The sequence below is a fragment of the Bombina bombina genome, chromosome 1, assembly GCF_027579735.1.
Source record: "Bombina bombina isolate aBomBom1 chromosome 1, aBomBom1.pri, whole genome shotgun sequence".
In the NCBI taxonomy this organism is placed as follows: Eukaryota; Metazoa; Chordata; class Amphibia; order Anura; family Bombinatoridae; genus Bombina; species Bombina bombina.
The window spans coordinates 1,378,892,282-1,378,913,835 of NC_069499.1; the positions used below are offsets into that span (position 1 = coordinate 1,378,892,282).

At 37.2% G+C, this 21,554-nt stretch overlaps 1 protein-coding gene across 4 annotated transcripts in view; it reads right to left on the bottom strand.

Annotated features, from left to right (window-relative positions):
- Positions 1-21,554, bottom strand: part of ADAR (adenosine deaminase RNA specific) — a 72,656-nt gene that overhangs the window by 34,269 nt on the left and 16,833 nt on the right. For 2 of the 4 annotated variants that reach the window (XM_053704465.1, XM_053704466.1), the window contains exons 2-13: positions 18,550-19,772; positions 14,744-14,930; positions 11,633-11,763; positions 10,462-10,597; positions 10,167-10,381; positions 9,123-9,276; positions 8,513-8,684; positions 8,339-8,432; positions 6,651-6,770; positions 6,252-6,385; positions 4,562-4,744; positions 4,328-4,440 (exon numbers count right to left, since the gene is read on the bottom strand). In XM_053704465.1, coding sequence (XP_053560440.1) covers positions 4,328-4,440; positions 4,562-4,744; positions 6,252-6,385; positions 6,651-6,770; positions 8,339-8,432; positions 8,513-8,684; positions 9,123-9,276; positions 10,167-10,381; positions 10,462-10,597; positions 11,633-11,763; positions 14,744-14,930; positions 18,550-19,244 — 2,334 coding nt within the window. In that variant the 5' untranslated portion in view covers positions 19,245-19,772. Of the gene's footprint in view, positions 1-4,327; positions 4,441-4,561; positions 4,745-6,251; positions 6,386-6,650; positions 6,771-8,338; positions 8,433-8,512; positions 8,685-9,122; positions 9,277-10,166; positions 10,382-10,461; positions 10,598-11,632; positions 11,764-14,743; positions 14,931-18,549; positions 19,957-20,425; positions 20,601-21,554 lie in introns of those variants that run through there. The other 2 variants (XM_053704463.1, XM_053704464.1) reach the window with 2 other exon arrangements.

A 21,554-nucleotide genomic window follows, 5' to 3' on the forward strand; every position in this document is an offset into this window, starting at 1 on the left:
GATGGATGTAAGCCACAGTCGTTATGTTGTCCGACCGGAATCTGATGAATCGGACCGAAGCCAACTGAGGTCAGACCCGAAGCATATTGAAGATCGCCTTCAGCTCCAGAATGTTGATGGAAAATAAAAAAACTCTGCCTAAGTCCATACTCCCTGAGCCTTTAAGGAGCCCCAGACTGCTCCCTATCCTAAAATGCTGGCAATTGTCACAATCACCGATGAAGGTCTGCAAAAGCACGTCCTCCGGGATAGATGATCCAGAGACAACCACCACTGAAGAGTCCCTTGTCTCCTGTGCTAGGGTTATTCGAGGAGACAAATCCGTATAATCTCTATTCTACTACCTGAGCAAGCTTCGCTGCAAAGGCGTGAGGTGAAACCAAGCAAACGGTATGTCCATTGCCGTCACCATCAATCCAATTTCCTCCATGCACTGAGCCACTGACGGCTTAGGAGTGGACTGAAGGGCTCGACATGTATTCAGAATCTTTGACTTTCTGACCTCTGTCAGAAAAATTCTCATGGATAGAGTCTAGTTCCCAAGAAGAGTACCCTTGTCTTTGGAATTTAAGAACTTTCCCAGATTTACCTTGCACCCGTGAGTTCAGGAAGGACAACACAATGTTGGTATGGGACCTTGTTCGTTGGCAAGGTGCCAGGATTAGAATATTGTTCAAATAAGGCGCCACCGCAATGTCCCGCGGTCTTAGAACCGCCAGTAGAGACCCCAGCACCTTTGTGGAAAACTCTGGGTGCCGTGGCCAGATCGAAAGGAAGAGCCCCGAACTGAAAGTGTTTGTCCAGAAAGACAAACCTCAGGAACTTGTGATGATCTATGTGGACAGGACCATGCAGACATGCATCCTTTAGATCCACTGTCTTGATAAATGCAGACATGCATCCTTTAGATCCACTGTCTTCATAAATTGACCCTCCTGGATCAATGGAAGGATGATACAAATAGTTTCATCCTAGAAGATGGAACTCTAAAAAAACTTGTATAGACTCTTGAGGTCTAAGATAGGTCTGAAAGTTTCCTTTTTTGGAGCTACAAACCGATTTGATTAAAAACCCTGCCCCTGTATTGGAACAGGACAAAATGACTCCCATGAAAGAGAGGTCTCCTACAGTGTAAGAACACCTCTATCTGGTCTGCAGAGAATTTTGAAAGCAGACACCTGTCCACTTTGAATCCCCGAAACACTATTTTTAAATTCTTTAAAATTTCAAAAGAAATCTCCATCAAGCCAGTTTCCAACAAGGGCTTCTTGTAATAAATCATTAATTTTTTTTGACTTAGAACATACATCTGTATAGCAAGGCTCTAACCATAAGGCTCAGTGAGCTGGGACAGAGAAACCTGAAACCTACGCTCCCATTTTGATAACCTCAAGGCAAGAATTTGAAATAAAGGAATTAGCCAAGAGAAAGCCTTTATCCTATCCAGTATCTTATTCAGGGGAGTTTCTGACTTAATAGTATCAAACGTATCAAACCAAAATGCCGACACACTGACGGTATGAAAGTCCACAGATGCCATTGTAGGCCCCCTGGTGTACCTCCCTTTTGTAAAAAGTACATATTCATGATTCTGACGGAGAATGTATGTATTGGGTAAAGCGCGGCTAAGCACCCGTAAAGGTCTCAAGGCGCTGCTCAATTTTAAAAACCTCGATAGGATGAGAGGCTGAATGGACCTCGCCGAGGATCGAACCTGTAACCCATGGGCTGCTACAGAGCTCAGCCACAGTGCCTTAGCATGCAAAGTTATCTGCAGTTATCCAATTTTCATCCATATATCCTTAGAGAATAGTTGGATTTTTCAAAGGAAAAAGTAGTTCTCTTCGCTAAGCTGGAAACTACTCCTTTCACCCTAGGTAACGTCTACTCAGCCTCCTTAGCTAAGACAGTTATGGAAAACATCTCTTAAAGTATAGGGAATGTAGTCTTTCCATTCCATATAACTCACTGGACACACTAGGATAGATTTTACATCGGATAGTGCTAAAGTTGAAAATTCCTCTAGTAAGGTTAGTTTCCACATGGGAAAAACATGGAATGAAAAAGATGCAAAGAAAAAACTCCGGACGGAGTATGAGAGGAAGCGCAGGGCACTGCATGTGTGTCCTAACAGTTTGTGAACACTAGGCATAAAGTGACCATTGTCAACATACTCCCAAATAGCAAACGCCTTAAAAGGAGAATGTTCAGGAAAAAAAAAAAAAAAGTAATTTAATAAAAATTGACAATTTTTTTTTTTTAAATCACTTCATATTTCTGTGTCAGAAATAATCCAATTAGCATGTCAACCTTGCTGTTAATAAACACTATGTGCAGTAAAGTAACCATGTCTTGTGCAATAATTCCATATGAAGATTTAAAAGAGCCGCAGAGTACTGCATGTGGGACAGGAAAAAAAAAAACTTTGGACATTGAGAAATTTGTGGCACGTATTGACCAATGTCAACGCACTCCTAAACACCAATCGCTTTAGAAGGAGTATTTCTAATAAAAATGGACACATGAAAGATGTAACTGTCTCTTTAACGTAACTATCTTTTGTGTGCTTCAGTTCCATGCTAAGAAACCACAGTCCCCTGCAGAGTTTCGATTAATAACAGGAGTTCGTGCCGTGGCCAGTCTGAAGTGCCAGTTAAACCTGCTGTCTAAAAATCTAACAGCCATAGCGCTGTATGTATTTGGTAAAGCGCTCCCCAAGCGTCTCACACAGTATTTCCAGCCCCCTCCGCTAACTGGAAACGAAGAGAAGGAACCTAAACCGAAAGCAAAAGGATCTAATAGACGTGCTTTCCGATAACACCTAATAAGTGCTGCGCCATTAAAATTGGTGCCAAGCAAGCTCCGCCCCTCGAGGGCCTTTCAACAATCCACTCCCGGTCGCCATTATAATAGAGCTAAATGACCGGGATCAAAATAAGCTGCGTAGTTCCTTGCCCCCATGTCTAGGTAGCTGCTTTCCAAGTAAACTCATTTAACACCCTCACACTGAGCTATGCAGAAAAAGTCAGACGATATGAACAATCCTCTCCCGGTCGTCAAACTATATACGACCAGGAGCGAAATAACAGGCTGCTTAGCTCCCTTCACCTATGTCTAGGAAGCTGCTGAGCCCATATGAACAGTGTCGCAACATGCACAATATAAAAGGCAGACAGTATAAACCCTCCTGGTCGGCTATGTTATAAAATCACTGGGAGAGAAAAGTCACATGTCCCCAGTGGCAGCATCCAAAACTGCCAAGCGTCCCCTAGAACAATTAGGAGAATTGCATCTATGTTAACCCCTAGAAAGGAGCCCCAATGTGATGAGGTCTGTGTAAAAAAATAAAGTGCACTTTTTCTGAGACTTCTTGTACCCCAGAAATAAAGTCAGCAATTACCTCATCTTCTGCCTGGCAGCAAGGCAAACTCCAGGTGTAAGAGGTCCTATCCCTCCCATGGACCTGAGAATGAAGAGAAAGTCCTGAGTTAGAATCTCTCAGGTTTTCCAAAGGCAGGGCAGCATCAATATATGGTAGGCACAGTGAGAATTATGTCCCATCAGTTCCCATTGCTCTAAAGCCATCAAATGCTCTCCTGTAGAGACTGATATGGACTACGGCTACACCCTAGAACAAAGTAGTACTCTCTGGCACTACTTTAAAAATAATAAACTCTTGATTGAAGAATCTTTTCCAACACCTCACTTTACCTCTTCCTATCACTAACATAGGCAAAGAGAATGACTGGAGTGGAAGGGAAGGGAGGAGCTATATATACACAGCTCTGCTGTGGTGCTCTTTGCCTCCTCCTGCTGACCAGGAGGCATAATCCCACAGGTAAGGATGAAATCCGTGGACTCGTGTCATTAAAAAAGAAACATACTAATATAAAGATGTTATGCGTGTGTATAATATATATATATAATAAAAACCTCACAATTTTCCCCCTTTCACTAATTTATTTTAACTGTAAAACTTGTGGGTTTTCCAGGTCTGATAAATTGGAAGTGCACACTGCAGAGATCACAATCCTAAACCACCTACATATCTGCACCTTAGCGGATGTGATAAGAATTCAAGTTTTGATAATAAAATGACAGCAGCGAGCCTTGTCTACACCATAACAAGTCCAGATCGGCTCCTCCAAATAAATCAAGTGGTGGGTAGGTTATATTGTTATTTTAAGGCATCATAAAAGTTAAATATAAAGCAATGTGGCAACCACCAATCCCACTGACCTTTCAGACAAAAATAATGTGGGCACCCTACTGTATAGCAACAAAGTGAAGGGGAAATAAGAAGCTGTGCATGACACAGCTTTAATACCTCTGGATGGTTGACTATGTAAGGTTCTTGCAGCAGTTCTTCAAATTTGTTTCCTTCCCGGCACATGCGACAACATATAGCTCGTGTAAGATGTCCCTGGCTGAACAGGTAGCCTGTAAGTTAAAGAAGTGTTATAGTGAAGAATTTGTTTTTTTTTTTTTTTTTTTAATAAAAACACATTTAAAAAAAAAAAACTAAGAAAAAAAAATAAAAAAAAATTCATTTTCTTTTTACCAAGTGTAACGGAGCCGAGGTACACTGGCTCAAGGAAATGAGAGAGGATAGCTCCCTGCAGACCAAGCACATTCCAGCGGAGGATCTTATCACTACAAGACATTGTACGGAGTCTCTCTCCATGTTGGATCCCATCCCAAGTGGGGACTATATCGCTGGACTCTACAGGAATTGTTCCTTCACCTGTAAGCAAGACATTTAATTAAAACCTCCGTTCCTAGGCTTTTGCTGGTGAAAGACTTTAAAATGGACAGTTTACTCCAGAAAATGTATTACTCATTACCCTGTTTTGAATAACTAAGACAGTTATATTAATATAATTTGTGCCTTTGAGATTACCTTGCATCTAAGCCTCTACAGACTTCCCCCTTATTTCAGTTCTTTTGACTGATTTGCATTTTAGTCAATCAGTGCCCTCTCATAAGTAACTCCACGGGCATGAGCACAACGTTATCTGTATGGCACACATTAACCAACGCCCTCAAGCTGTGAAAACTGCCAAATGCATTCAGATAAGGGGCGGCCTTTAGGGGCTTAGAAATTAGCAAATGAGCTTAGCTAGGTTTAGCTTTCAACTAAGAATACCAAGAGAACAAAGCAAATTTGATAACTGTAAAATTGGAAAGTTGTTTAAAATTGCATGCCTATCGGAATCACAAAAGTTTAATTTTGAGTAGACTGTCACTTTAAATGGGACATAAAATGAAAAATGAAACTTTCAAATTATTCTTGATTTACAACTTCTAAAATCAAATCAACTTCTTTCTTTTGATATACATTGTTCGAACAAAGCTCTTTTTCCAGGGGAGCATACCTAGGTAGGCTAAACAGCAAGCACTTTATGAACACTATATGGAAGCAGGGTATGCAAAACTGTTACAGTACTCAAATACACGCTACAGCGCCTGCCCAAAGTATGCTCTCATGTAACAGAGCTAACTTTTAACCAAGTTTCAACAAGGGATATCATCAAGTGAGGTAAATTTAAAGCAGTAAAAAAAAAAAAAAAAAACAAAAAAAAAAAAAAAAAAAATTTAAAGCTTAATTTAAACGTCCTTGTCCCTTTAAGTACCTTACTGTAGGGGCATCTGTAGTCTATCAAAGAGGTTAAAGGGACACCGTAGCCAAAAAAATTCTTTCGTGATTCAGATTGAGCATTAAATTTTAAGCAACTTTCTAATTTACTCCTATTATCAAATTTTCTTCATTCTCTTGGTATCTATTTGAAATGCAAGAATGTAAGTTTAGATGCCAGCCCATTTTTGGTGAACAACCTGGGTTGTCCTTGCTGATTGGTGGATAAATTCAATCACCAATAAAAAAGTGCTGTCCAGAGAACTGAAACAAAAAAAAGCTTAGATGCCTTTTTCAAATAATGATAGCAAGAGAACGAAGAAAAATTAATAGGAGTAAATTAGAAAGTTGCTTAAAATTGCATGCTCTTTCTGAATTACAAAAGATAAAATTTGGGTACAGTGTCCCTTTAAGTAAAGAGACAGTCAACATTGTGAGACTTTACTATAAAATAATTTATGCCAAGATGCATACTCCGATATACCTTTGCAATGGAACAACACACACTTTTACATTTTCTAACATGTTTGTGTGAAACATTATCCAAACCAAATTTACTGCTCAACTTTTGATCACACACTCCCTTTCCTAAACAAATGGAATGGATGGGACATACCATTTTCCACTTTAGTCCTCAGCTTGCCTTGCTTGGGATTCTCAAAAGTAGGATTGTGCTTTTTGTCTCCATCCAAACAGGGCTGGTCACTGCACGACTTGTCAAAGAGTGCCCCATCTCCACAGGGCGCAGTGCTACAACATAACAGGAAGAGATTACATTGCTTCCCCACATCCATATGTTAACCATTTGTCTATAGGAGCAAAACAAGCTTTTAAAATTAAAGCTGAAAATGCCCCAACATTTTGTATGTACTAATTTTATTTTGGTCATTTATTTTATCCCTTAAATTTTAGTCGGAGCTACTAAATGAAAAAAACGCATCTCTGTATAGCTATCTCAATTTAAACTTACTGCAATAATAAACTTACAAAAACAGATGAAGCAACAACCACAAACCTAATATAAAGGTGAAAAGTCACTGATGGCCGGACCCTCATAAGGTCACCTTCAGATTCCTCAAATATACTCTCCTCAGGTAAGTCTGGATTATATTTCAGAAGCTCACTGTAGAGAAATCTAAAGGGAAAAAACACAAGAGAATACTTGGTTCAGAGTTACTTACATGGACCCCACTACTTGATGTTATGCCTGTGATATAGGTCTATGTTTACATGGTGGCGCCGCCATTGATTATAGTATTTTGTTTAAGATTTTGCAGTTGTTTCAGAGGCAAATTATGTTTGTAACTATTTTTTAAACCTCAATAAAAACTTTAAAAAAAAAACTGCATCTGTAGAGAAGGGCAGAGCAAATATCTAGACGATCGTAACATCCCCAGCCATTCCTCCGTGATATATAAAGTGCTAAAAGTCATCTACAAACTATGAATGCTCAGTATTTCCCATGAAAAGTTTAAATTTTTTTTTTTTTTATCAATAATCTACCCTGGAAATTACTACCAGTCTGCAACATTTAAAAGTGTGAACTGGTCAGACATAGCTGAACTAGTGAGCATAAACAGATCTGACCAATTCACACTTTTAATGTTCCCTTTGCTGGCTGACAGTAATTTCAAAGATAGGTATATAAAAGACTATGAATAAATATCAAAGAGGAGGAAACAACGGCTATTGTATGCATATGCCAGACACTGGTGCTAGCTATTTAATATAAATGAAGCTCAATAACTGAAGGGCACTCTCGGATGTCTTGAAAAAAAGAGCCGAAATGTCGTTATTGAATCTCTAACTATATCAATATAAATCTATATGCATATTTATAATTTATATTACAACGCCCAGTTAAAACATTTGCCTATATACAGAACTAGAAAGCTTGAAAAACTTTGTCCGTCAAAGTTAGTGTGGGCATATATTAAAGCAACAGTCTATTTTTTATTGCAGTTACTACCCGTTCCCCAGCTTTGCATAAGCAAAACTGTTAGATTAATATACTTTATTACCTCTAAAATTTCCTGTAGCTAAGCCCCTGCAGGCCACCCTTCATCTCAGTGCTTTTTAAAAATCTTAAAAAGCGCTTGTTCAGTTACTAAATGCAGAATATCTGGATTGCAACAAAATGTGGAAGTCATAATATTTCGCTATTGGTTACGGTATGGTCACCCCCATAGAAAGACCAGCAGTGCACAGGGTTTGTTGCTGGCCATTAAGGGGTTAAAAAAATGCATAGTACCATCTCAAGATAAAACAGTACTGTAATAAGTTATCAGTTTGTTTTAAAGGGATAGGAAAGTCAAAATTAAACTTGCATGATTCCGATATTGGGCAATTTTAAGACACTTAAATTCACTTCTATTTTTACATTTGCTACATTCACTCGATGTCCCTTGTTGAAAGACTACGCACACACTAGTGGGAGCTAGCTGCTGATTGGTGCCTGCATACATTTGTCTCTTAGGCAACAAGATGTGTTCATCTAGCTGCCATTAGTGCAATGTTGTTCCTTCAAAGGATAAGGCAATGAAGCAAATTTGATAATAGAAGTAAATTGGAAAGTTGTTTAAAATTGTACTTTCTATCCAATAATAATAATAAAAAAAAAAAAAAAAAAAAACAGTGAAGTAGATTTCAGAATAATTCTGGAATTGCAGATTTGGGGATGTGTACCTGTACCGGATTGCTTACCTTAAAAAACCCCTGCGGGCAATAATTTCTGCGTGGCAGTCATTAACAGTCTCTCCTTTCAGGCTCAGCTCTTCTCCTTTCACACAACGATTTCCTAAGAAAAACATTTATAATAAAACTTATATTGAAGACATAGATCTGCAATTACAGGCAAGAGAGGAAAGGTTGTCTTACCAGTTCCAATGCTGACCACTGTCCCTTGGTCTTCACTGTTCTTTTTCATGACAATAGCAGCCAAGATTTTTCTTCCAAGCAAACTATTTTGTATTTTTGCGGTCAGACAGTTGAACTTCTGGTGGCTCAGCATGGCGATTTGGTCATGGAAAGTACTCCCACTTACTGGAAGCTGGAAAGACAACAGGATCATTTCTAGAAAGCCTTAGATTACCTTTGCATTCGTAGCTACCAAACAACCAGCCACATTTGAAGATAAACATTTTGCTCACTGGGTATTTCACAGGAGTATTGTGTGCTTCTGAAATATTTATAAATCCTGAAACTGATATTTGCAGCCTGCAAACAGAATGGCTGGCCTATCTAGCAAGTCGATTATGATTATAAATGTAGAACATGAGACCAAGAAGAAAAAAAAAAACAAAAAAAAAAAAAACACACGACCAAAACATCAAACTCATTAGTGCCAGAAGCGGATGACATGATGAAAACAATAATGGATGAGTGTTATGTGATCAATAATTTAAAGAGGGTAATATTAATCACAATGAAACATCACTTGTTTTTTCCACCCAAGTGCCAGAACTGTGCCTCAGTTGGTGCTACTCACTTCTGTTATGTTGTCCCCCGAATTAGTTGCCTTTTCTGCCTCTCCAATCAAGACTCTTAGAGCTGCGTCAGCTGCTTCTGCTTTGGCCTGCTTTTTGTTTGATGCACTCACAGCTGGGAAATAGCGACCACCAACCTTTGCCTGGAACACAAACCTGAAGGTATACAGAAGAGTTAATGAGACTGATGGTCACTGAGAAAGAATGTAATTTAATAAAATGGAAATGTACTGAACATTTATTAGTTTAAAATACTGAACCAATGGCACTACCAATGGACATTAAAAGACTTCTGCCCTATCTGTATATCCACAAAACCATCAATGTGGATGTGAGGAAAAGGTGCTATGTATGGTATCATTTAGATAAAGTGAGCAAGAACTCACCAAGACATACACCAATAGTACTCCAGAGTGCAGGAAGCATATGTAACAATTTTAGAATTAACAGGACATATGTAAAGTCAACTGGGATAATTAAATTATAACTTATTGAGGTAATAAAAAAGAGGGGTCTAATTAAAGTACGACTGGTGGCAGGATTGAGGGCGATACTGACTGCTTAAACTGATACAGTAATATCAAATGGTCTGATTCTCCATAATATATAGGAATATCATGCTGCAATGAACACTGTTTGCCTAATTATGGTTATTGCACTAAATAAAGTGTGGTAGAGAGTGTTTGGTGCATACAATACCAGGCAGCATTAACAGTACAGGCTCATTATAGTAATGAAATGGATAAGGAAGTGTGGCTTGCAAAAAAAAAAAAAAAAAAGCACAGGAAATATCTGGTGGAATACCAAGGGAAACCTCAGCCAGTGGTAATAGCGCCAATATACATTAACCCTATTCATCACATCAGGCATACCCTACTACTGAATAGTATAATTGCAGCTCATAAAATACCATAATTTACACAAGTCACTGTGATATTTGAGTGACGTGTATTAGGCAAGTTAAGTAATTAAAGTTGAATGAAATTAAGTTTGCATTCAAGATACATAGCCCAGTGAAACATCTAGGGAATTAAGGGAGCACTTACTTGGGATCATGTGGAGGTCCGGTCTGGTTAACCATTGTGAATTCTGCAGCAAATCCCTTAGCACGAGCATATTCTAGAAGCCCACTCACTGGGTTGGCATTAAGATACTTTAACAGGTCTCCAACACCAGAGGTCTGCGCAGCTTTGATATTGTTCAGGGAAAGCTCAAGGACCATGGAAGATTCAGAACTGATGACATTGGAAACAGGATCAACCTAAAGAGGAAAAAGTGAATAGTTTGTATAGAGCCAACAAGTGTGTTATTAGGTAAACATTATAATGCTACTAGTTTTACCTTATCGCTCTGAACTGCTGATTCCCCAAGCAGTTCTTTAACAGCAGCTTCAGCTGAAAGTTGTCTGGCAATCTTCTTGTTGTTTGCAACTACAGAAGGAAATGTTCTCTCGCCTATTTTTACAGCATATGTGAACCTATTTAAAAGATGTTAGACAGTAACGATTAGAAGATTACATGTAAAACACAGAAAATATTCTAAAATCCTATAAATACAAAAACATGAGTCAGCAATGCTGGGTCAGTCAAATGACGGGAGAGGAGAATCAAGAAGGTGAAACATTGAGAGAAAGCATGACACAGCCAGCTTATTACATGTTAAAGAAAACATCTTGCTATTTTTTACATCCACAAACCTTAGGGTTGATAATTTGTCTAAATACTTTGCCTGTAGCACACATGCAGCAACAACATAATTCCAACTGCATGGGACAGATATATACTTAAAAAAAAATTAGCTATCATTCATATTAAAAAGGGCAGCATTTACACATGTTAATAGGTTTTGCTTGAAAACAAAGTAAAATCTGATTAAATGTATTCAAACATGCATATGAAAGGGCAGCATATACATGTATTCGTATATCAGGCATATGAAATGGTGGGATTTACACATGTCATAGGTTTTGCTTAAAAAGGTAGAAAGATGATTAAATTTATTCAGGAAATGAAAAAAAAAAATGTTTTAACATTTTAAAATGCCCCCTATTAGATAAAAAAATAAAAAGTATAAGCCGACAATGTCCCTTTAATGTGAATACAATTAAATTAGTTGGCATGGGATAAAATATGAATATGGCCAAAGGCAGCAACATATCCGGCACTGAAAAGAGCCATATATCTGTGTGTTGCACTTTCACACTAAGATCTGGATTTGCCCAGAGCCAAATGTTGCTGCCTGCAGCCATATTAGGCATTTATTTTGCAAACGGACAAACACAAATTTTCTCCTATGCCTACACCTTAATGTCCAGTGACAAGAGCCTCTACAGGTGTATGCATGGGAGAGAGCATACTATTCCCAAATTTCCATGCCAAGTCCAAAAGGGTATTTTACCAGACCAAGTATTTGTTGAGATCTGCTACATTAATACAGGAATAGAAGGTGTGTATTACAGTACACCACACACGTCTGTTTAAGAAATCTAAATAAAAAAAAAAAACACACTTACTTGGGGTCATGAGGTGGTCCCTCCTGGGATACCATCACAAACTCACACACGTTTCCTGACTTCTGCCCATGTTCCATTAAAATACTGATTGGATTCTTCCCTCCCTGAGAAGTAGTCTGCGGTAGGACTGGCTACATGAGATGAATGAAAAATTAGGAGAAAAAAAACAAAACAAAAAAAAAACACATTTGTGCAGACTATGATGTACTTCCATTAGTAAAAATGCTTCTAGTAAAAGCTATTACTGTTTTTCAGTGGCATACGCACATATGTTGTGAGGGCCTGTGTAGCCGTAAACAAACAATTATACCTTCTCAGAGTCAGTGGCTTTTACTACACAAATTAAGTATTCACAGGCAAAATAATCACCACTAGATCTCTGAGCTTAAATATTGGTGCATGGGCCCCTCACAGTGTATGTGCGTATGCCTCTGAAAAACAACTTTTACTCAAAGTATTTTTGTTAATAGAAGCATACTGAAAAAATGCTTCTACTTCAAATCGAAACGCATCCATGTACATTTCTTTAAAACAGAAAAGAATGTTGAAACTCAAGTTTCAAAATTAAATAGTGAATATGACAGCACCAAGGCTGTCACAGTATTGCAGGATAAAAAGACATTTCTGTCAGCAAAGCGGTTAAAGGACCAGTCAACAATGTACAGAATAATAAAAAATATTCCTTTTGCAATAATAAGTGTTTCTAACAATAACTTAGCATTTTTATTTCATTTTTTCACCTAAAATTCTTGTTTTTCATTTCTGGCCGCTTTCCCTGTCCCCTTTGTCACATGTGTGTCATTTGCGAATGAAAAATGCATATACGTATATGCATTTTTCATTCACTGCGCAGCCGCAACCGGAAGTGGTGACGTCACTCGTGACATCACTAGCACTTAGGCATCGCGCTTCTTTGGTGGAGCAGTGCACATAAAAGGATGTGCACTGTCCACAGAAGCAGAAGAGCGCCTGCGTGTACGGAAGAGCGCCTGTCACAGAGCTGCCTGAGTGTAGAGGCAGAAGAGCGCGCCTGACACAGAGCTGCCTGCTTGTCAATATAGCAGGTATGTGCAAGCGTTATGAAAGCAACAGTATTGCCAGTTGTCTCATCAATATGAATAGAAAACCTTCCGATGTTACAGAGAAAGAGCAAAATAGGTTTAAAGGATGACTTTCTGCATGTTTGTAAAAATCCTCATGCTATTTGTAATATCCTAAAAATAACAATGGATATGAAATTGAAATGTAAGGTGTGTATATAACAAAACCCTTTTTTTGTCAATAATTATCTGCATCATATTTGACATTTTTTTCTGCTATTCTCACATCCTCACTGTTACCGAATCTGGTGCATGTGCTGATAATGATAACCCAAATAAAAAGTAGACCTCACATAAAAATACATCAACCATCATGTTTGCAAGCTGCAGAATTGCTCATACATACAAATGATGGTCATAACGCTTGCATAACAGTGAGGATGTGAGAATAGCAGACAAAAATGTAAAATATGAAAAGGCAGTATTTTGCTTGTAAAGGATTTTGCTCAGATCAAAATACCTTACATGCAAAGGTGTTAATAAGAAACGGAAAATATCTGCATGAAATTGAGTTCAAATTATTTTTTACATACAGGTATGCAACAGGGTTAGCCTTGAAAATAAAAAGTATGAACTTTATAAATTATAAAAGCAAGTAGGGTACTTTCTAACGTCATCTTTCTAAGGGTGCAAAATGACATGCTGGGTAACAAAGGATTGTAATATACAAAAGAGAAGTACAAATGTATGTAGCAGGGTTAGCCAATAAAAGTATTTTGAATATTCCATCTCTTCTTTTATGCTAACCCTGTTGCATAGCTGCATGTTTACAAATAGAAGACCGCAATTGCATGCAGAGATTTTGCGTTTATTATTTATCCCCTTGGCATGTAAGGCTTTGCCTGGGGAAGGTTTAGCTTTGAAAAGGCAGTATTTTGCTTGTAAAGGATTTTGCTCAGATCAAAATACCTTACATGCAAAGGTGTTAATAAGAAACGGAAAATATCTGCATGAAATTGAGGTTGACTGTTATACATACAGGTATGCAACAGGGTTAGCCTTAAAAAGAGAATAGAGTGTTTTTGTAGGTACGATAAGTAAAAATTTTCGTATTTCAAGATCCAAATTGCCTGCAGAGTATCAGTGAAATACTTTATGAAAAATAAATGTTAAAAAAAGTAGCAGGGTTAGCCTATAAATTAAAAATCAATTGCTAATTATAAAAGCAAGTAGGGTGCTTTCTAAGGTATAAAAAATATAAATTCCATTATTTAAATACCCATATTGCCTGTCGAGTATCAATGGAAGACTATATAATATATAAATTTATAAATAGATATGTAGCATGGGTAGCCTATAATTTAAAACTAAAGGATGATAATTATAAAATAAGTAATTGGAAGTGCAAAAATACAGACTTACTATAAAATGGGAACATTATAATTTTTTTTAAAAAATTGAAATTATTTTTTTATAGTGAAAATGTTCATGCAAGGGGAGCAAAATAAAAATGTATGCTGCAATTATGTGGGTGCACTAAAAGACAGAGAAGCACTATAATGTGGCACCAATCCAACTGACATGAAAGGGAACAGATCGAAATGCTGTTTAGCAGATCTGCTGCCTTTCATGCTGTGCCTGCTTGTAATTTATAAAGACAATAGTGCACGTCTGAGGAGGGAGTCACGTGCACATGCAAGGGGGGCTCACGTGCACACTCACATGCACACAATGGGTGAAAAAAATGCAAATAGGCTAATCTTGGATTGGAAGATAAAATGTGTCACTCACAGTGAGCCCATCCTCCTCTAGGCGTGGGAGGTGGACAAGCCTCAGAACAATTGGTAAAACAGACAGGAGAAAAGTAAGTTTTATAATAATTTTACTATCTAAGTTTTTATTTTGAATGCTCATATACATTATAAACTTAATCCTCTGTGTGGCTGTATATTTATTTTGGTTTTGTGCTTTGTGCTGTGTTGACTGGTCCTTTAAGTATTATGCACTGAAGTTATTATTAAGAGTATTCATTCATAATTAATGAAGAGAAGCTGCGCGTGCCAAAACTCACCACTTCATCTTTCTCAGAAGCAGGAGCCTCCGCCATCTCTGACAGGACTTCCTCTTGGGTACCACCTTGCTCCTCTCGCATGAGGATACGCAAAGCCATATCTGCTGCATCTTTCCTGGCAATTTTTTTGTTGCATGCTTGTACTACTGGGAACTGTCGGCTCCCTAGAACAGCCTGAACTTTAAACCTGTTAAGCACAGAGAGAAATGACAACTCTTACAAAAAGTGCAGCATCACAGTCAACATATTACTCAACTTTCATACATTTATCTGTATTGGCAACACACATGGGTGGAAAACAAGTAATACAGCAGTCGTAAATGTGAGCGGCGGCATAAAGGTGACTGACAGACAGAGACACAAGCTCAGGACATTGTAAATTGAAGGGACATGAAAATTACCCTTTAAGTTTATTTTTATATATGAAATAGATGTGTTCACGCCTTGAAAACAGCCCATTTCAATGAGGCGAGCTTGCAGAACACCTTCATTTTTCTCAATACACTAATCTTATCTCTTTGTTAATACACAAAAGGTGGATACTGTGGACCTGATGATCTAAAGCTCTCTGCTCTAGTGAGATTATCTAAGAAAAATAGATAAGAACCAAAAGGCCCATCAAGTCCACCCATAGAAGTAGTCGTGTCAGTACTACAAGGTCTCAAAGAAAAAAAAAAAAGCAAATTGAACTATGCATTGTTCTATATGTGACGGACACTTACATTATAATATAATGCTGACAAGGTTTTGACTATCAGAAAGAGCATCTGAAAATTAAGTTAAATACAGGTACATAACCCTATACAAACTGCTTGGAATCAGAAAAGGTTTAGATTTCATAATATATATATACTTGCAACTGTAAAAATGGGACAGCTTCTGGAGGGAATAGTGTAAACAGTCATTCAGGCAATATTTACATGTCAGAATATCATTTGCATTTTAGAACACACCCACACAAAAAAAAAAGCTTGTAGAGAAGATTGCGACTTACTGGCAGGGATCAATGGTAATTTGTAATGATTTTAATTCTTACAAATATTAATGAACAAGTCTGGATTTCAGAATAAGTCTGGATCTTAAAATTTTGGATTTAGTGATTTGTACCGGAATCTGTCCCATTCTCCACTGCTTTGAGGCTGCTGATTCTTGTTTACATAGCTTTTCTTTAGAGAATACTTAAGTATTCATATTATCAGTATAGGAAAAGGTAAAAAGGAGCTATTTAAAAAAGGGATACTGAACACAAATTATTTCTTTTGCGATTCAGATAGAGCACGCAATTTTAAGCAACTTTATAATTTACTCCTATAATTTTTCTTTATTTTCTTTGAAAAAGCAGTAATGTAAGGTTAGGAGTGGCCCATCTTTGGTTCAGCACCTGGGTAGCACTTAGCAATTTGTGGTAAAGTGTAGCTACATATCAGCAAGATCGACCAGTGTTCTGAACCAAAAATGGTCCGGCTCTTAAAGGGCCACTAAACCCAAAAATTTTCTTTCATGATTCAGATAGAGAATAGAAATTTAAACATTACAATTTACTTCCATTACTTATTTTGCTTAATTTTTTAAATATCCTCAGTTGAAGAAAAAGCAATGCACATGGTGAGCCAATAACACGATGCTTCTATGTGCAGCAACCAATCAGCAGCTAGTGAGCATATCTAGATATGCTTTTCATCAAAGAATATCAAGAGAATAAAACAAATTAGATAATATAAGTAAATTAGAAATATGTTTAAAATTGCATTCTCTTTCTAAATCATAAAAGAAAAAATGTGGGTGGCATGTCCCTTTAAGCTTACATCACTGCTTTTTCAAATAAAGATACCAAGAGAACAAAGAAAATTGATAGGATTAATTAGAAAGTTGCATGCTCTATCTGAATCATGAAACTTTAATTTGGCTAAACTATCCAGTTAAATTAGAGATATTTAGATTTAGAATATTTTGACTTGGGTGTTCCTTTAAATGATTGGTTTGCTTAAAAAAAAATAAAAAATTAAAAAAAAAAAAAATAGTGAAATGAGGAAGCATCCCTTCAATGCTGAGGACGTATCTGAGCAGTCTTTCTATACCTAGCCATGTAGAGAACCTAAGCTGTCCTCCACACTACCCTGCTTGCTAGTTATCCAAGTATTATGGGCCTAATATAAAGCTCTCTGCTTAGGTGAGAAAATTATCCAGCACTGCGAAATCCCTAGTGAAATTCTAAAAAGGTAGATTTTGCTGTACTTCTCCAACGGGTGTTCCCTGTGTTTCTGTATGTGATGAGACAGCCCAATGCAATATAGCACTGCATGATATGAGCATTCTGCTGCATTTACACTTTGTGCTTTTGTATTCTATATTACTTTATAGATTAAGTGTTATTTAAACTTTGCACCTTATTTTGTATTTTATTTTGTAAACAGCAGTGTATTTAGGATTGTGGCTTTATAAATTCTATTTTGACAGTTTCTGCGTTACAAATAACAATCACACTTTCTATATATATGTGAATAATTTGAACGTTGTATTTTTATTTAAAGGGACAGTCATCTATCTTTTTAAACAATAAATATTTTGTTAACACCTTTACTTCCCCATTCCCCAGCTTTGCACAACCAACATTGTTATATTATACGTTATAACATTTAAAACCTCTAAGTTTCTAAGCCCCTACAAACAGCCTCTTTTCACATGCTTTTTTTTTTATAAGCTTTTCACAACAAGAGACTGCTAGTTCATCTGGGCCAAATAGATAACATTGTGCTCACACACAGGGAGCTATTTAAGAGTCAGCACAACACAGAACTGATTGGTTAAAATGAAAGTCAATAAATAAAAAAAAGTAATGTGACCAGGGGGCTGTCAGAAGAAGCTTAGAGAGTAATCAGAGGTAAAAAGTATATTAATATAACCATGTTGGCTGTGCAAAACTAGGGAATGGGAAATAAAAGGGGGATTATTTATCTTTAACAAAATTTTTGGAGTCAACTGTCAGATTAAAAAAAAAAAAAAAAAAAGCGGAACCTGGAAGTTCCAGTGAGATGCCTTCCCTAGAAAGTAATGAAGCTCTCTGGGAGAGAAGTTAACTGGAGAACACCCAGGACTGCTTTAAAATATCAGTTTGCAACAAATACAAATGAAATGTTTTACTGCAATTTAACTTGACTATAGTTTAGCATATATTGATTGTGTGTCAGTTAAATGAAGTTGTATTCTGAATTTTGATCAAGCTACACCTGCATACAACTGGCAAGAGAGAACAGCTGGTTTAAAATGCTTTCAGAATTTCACAAGAATTGAGAGAGCTTTAAACATACCCTGGGAACTCACCTGTCCCTCCCACTTTCTGAAGCTGTGTTTTAATCTACTTATAAAAAAAATCCAAATTGCAATGTAAATTTGTAAGAGATACACAGAAATATACAACGTATAAAACGTAAACTATCACAAACTTTCAAAACAAACAGAATTTGTAAAATCACTGCTGGATCTAAATCTATTAAAAAGAAAGTGCAATCTGAAGTGTAAAGTAATATAAAATACAAAGCACAAAGTGTAACAAAACTCAAATAATGCAGTGCTATATTGCACTGGGCTTGTTCACATACAGAAATGCAGGGTACACCCCGTAGAGAAGTATAGCAACATTTGCCTGTCTAGAATCTTTTGAGAATACTAACTATTTTCAAATTAGGTGCTTTATGTCCTCACAAAAATTAATTTATAGTAATAATATAAATATATATATATATATATATACACATATACACACACATACACACAAATATATAGACCCAATCTTAACTAAATCTCACCTGGGATCATGTGATGGTCCACTCTGTTCAAGAACAACCAATTCACAGGTCTCGCTATAAAACTGTGCAAACTCAAGAAGACCACTAACAGGATTCTTCTCTAAACAAGACTTCAGCTTTTCCAATTTCATGCCCTCTTTTGAAGCATCATTGACATATCCTCCTCCTACACTCTGGATAGCAGCATCAATGTTGATTTCATCAGGAATGTCATCTAAAGCCCACTTTCCATTTTCATAATCATCAAAATCCATAGCTTTTGGCCGCTTCCTGGGGGGTTCATCAGTTGTTTCTGTGTTCGACTCTACATTATCCTCTTCCTTGGTATGTGCAACAGGTACTGGGCTATTTTCAATTTTAACATCTGATTCTTTCTGCTGCCCATTCTCCACGCTTACCGACATTGGCTCAACAGTTTGCTCAATCTTTACAACAGGTTCCAGCTCTTCCTCTTTTTCATGTATTTCATTTGCCCTTTTCTTAGTAAGCATCCTTTCCCGCTTTTTATCAGTAAGTGACCATTTTACAGGATTACTTGAACTCAGCTTGAAAACCGATCCTTCTTTATCAAGAGTAATTAAAATCTGATTGATTTCACTGACCTTGGTGATGCCAGTATTTTTTTTAATGCTGTTTACAGTTGATCCAGGAGAATTGAACAAAAATTCACAAACTTTTTCGCCGTTTACTGCCATATCTGTAAAGAAGGTGGGATTGCTTAATAAGGGTAGGATATCTCTCTCCTTTGGTTTCTCTGCTTGAGAAGTACTGCTCAGAGTTGGCGATGGGTAGCTTATAGAGCAAATACTCCAAAGAGGAGGTTTATCACCTTGTTTCTGCAGTAAACCCTTTTGTTCCAATCTGTAGAGATGATGATTTATAAGCTTTTTTTCAAACCTGAAAACTTTAACCAACTGTTTTGCTGTGCAGGTTTCTCCCCTGCGAAGACTTTTGAAGTAGTTCAACAGTTCCCTTTCAGTTGAGTTACATGAAATCTTAAGGGATCCAAAACTATTTGACAAATCGTCAATGCCCTCTGCAGGTCTATGGTAGCTGTGGGAAAATTGAGGAGGCAAGAACCTTGATTGATGTGGTGGGTATTTTTTTACGGGCCTCTGTGGTGGGCAATAGGTGTTCCACGTAGAAACGCTTGAAGGCTGGACGCTAGTATTCCCTAAGAGGAAGGCTCTTTCCTGTTTTCGTAAAGAGTCTAGACAATATTCCTGTGGGAAATTATTGAAAAAAGCAGGATTAGTATTTGGATTTAAATCATGACCTTTGTACAATGGATAAGCACCGTGCCCTTGATTTGTTCCTCTGTTCATTACTTGACACCACAATGCAAGTCAGCGACTTATGTGCAGCAAGGTAGGCAGATGCAGTCCGCTTGCCACGCACAACTGGCCCCTGCCAAAAGGAGAATATACAGTAAACGCACGCTATACAGTCCACTGCTGCACATTTTAAAAACAACCCAACAAGTGAACACACTTTATCCTACACTACACCAAAGTACCAAAAACGATTACATCCTAGGAATTCCAGGCAAACCTGATTTTACCCAAAGTAAAACAAATCAAACAGAAAACTCTGCACAGGAAGTAGGATTCACTCTAAAGGAGTGTTAGTAATCTACTTGGAACAAGGATGTTTATATTTATACCAAATGTCTATATTTGTATTTATATTTAAACAAATATGTTGAATCTTTAAACAATAAGATTGTTGTAGGAGATTACACAGCAAAAGGAAAACCACAAATCTGACTAAAAAGATTTACTCATAACTGTTTTATGGAACCGTCACTACAACTATAGGAAATCTTAAAAAAAAAAAAGCCTGGTATACTAACAAAAGTTGTTTAAACAGCTCTTACCTTTGAGTTATGTAACTGAAAAAGGGATTCTAAACTGGTCAACATAAGATCACTTAAAAGACTAACTGATAGCTAAAAGAAGGGAGTCTTGTGCAGGCCAAAGTGAGTGCCAGTCACGGAAAGTGCCTCAAAGTTAGAAAGCAGCAGGGCCTTCACGTTCATTAGAAGCTGAGCTGTAGTTTCCTGTATGTAACCGACCAAGCTTTCAGTTTCTTTTCCCTGGATCTGAGCAAAGACAGCCCCTGGGCCAGCCACCAATCAGCAGGACCCATGGGCGGGACGAGCAAACAGAAGGCTGAATGAAGAAATCTTAGCAACTGACTGCATCCAAACTGAATTAATCTCCTACTAGAGCTGCATCCAACATCTACAAACTAAATCACCTCAAAAGCGCACACAACTTAATGTTTGGAGGAAAAAAACAAAAACACAAAACCCTCACTCAAACAGAAAACAAACCATGATAATTTAATCTATAAAGGCAGACATTAAAATTTTTCAAACTACCACAATAAAGCGACAAAATGTTCTGTGAAGAACACTAAGTCGATATCGATACAGATAAGCACACAAACTTTATTATTATTATTATTATTAGGGCTGCAACAATCAGCAGCTTTTTTTTAATTGGATAAAAAAAAAAAAAAAAAATCTATATTTCAAATAAAATCCAAACTATTTTGCCTGCAGCAGATAAGAGGCGCTCAGATGGTGTTGAGCTAGGATATTTATCTTTGTTAACTTTCCAACAATGCAACAAATTAAAGGGACATAATACTCATATGATAAATCACTTGAAACTGATGCAGTATAACTGTAAAAAGCTGATAGAGATGCTCAGGTGATATTTTCCTATGTAAAAAAGGATATTTTACCTCACAATTTCCTCAGTTCAGCAGAGTAAGTTCTGTGTAAAAAGTTATACTCCGCTGCAGGGAAAAAAAAAATAAAAAATGAAGAAATGAACAGCAGCCAATCAGCATCAGCAGTGCTGAGGTCATGAACTCTTACTGTGATCTCATGAGATTTGACTTAAAGGGACACTAAACCCAACATTTTTCTTTCATGATTCAGAAAGAGAATACCTTTTAAACAGCATTCCAATTTACTTCTATTTTCTAAATTTGTT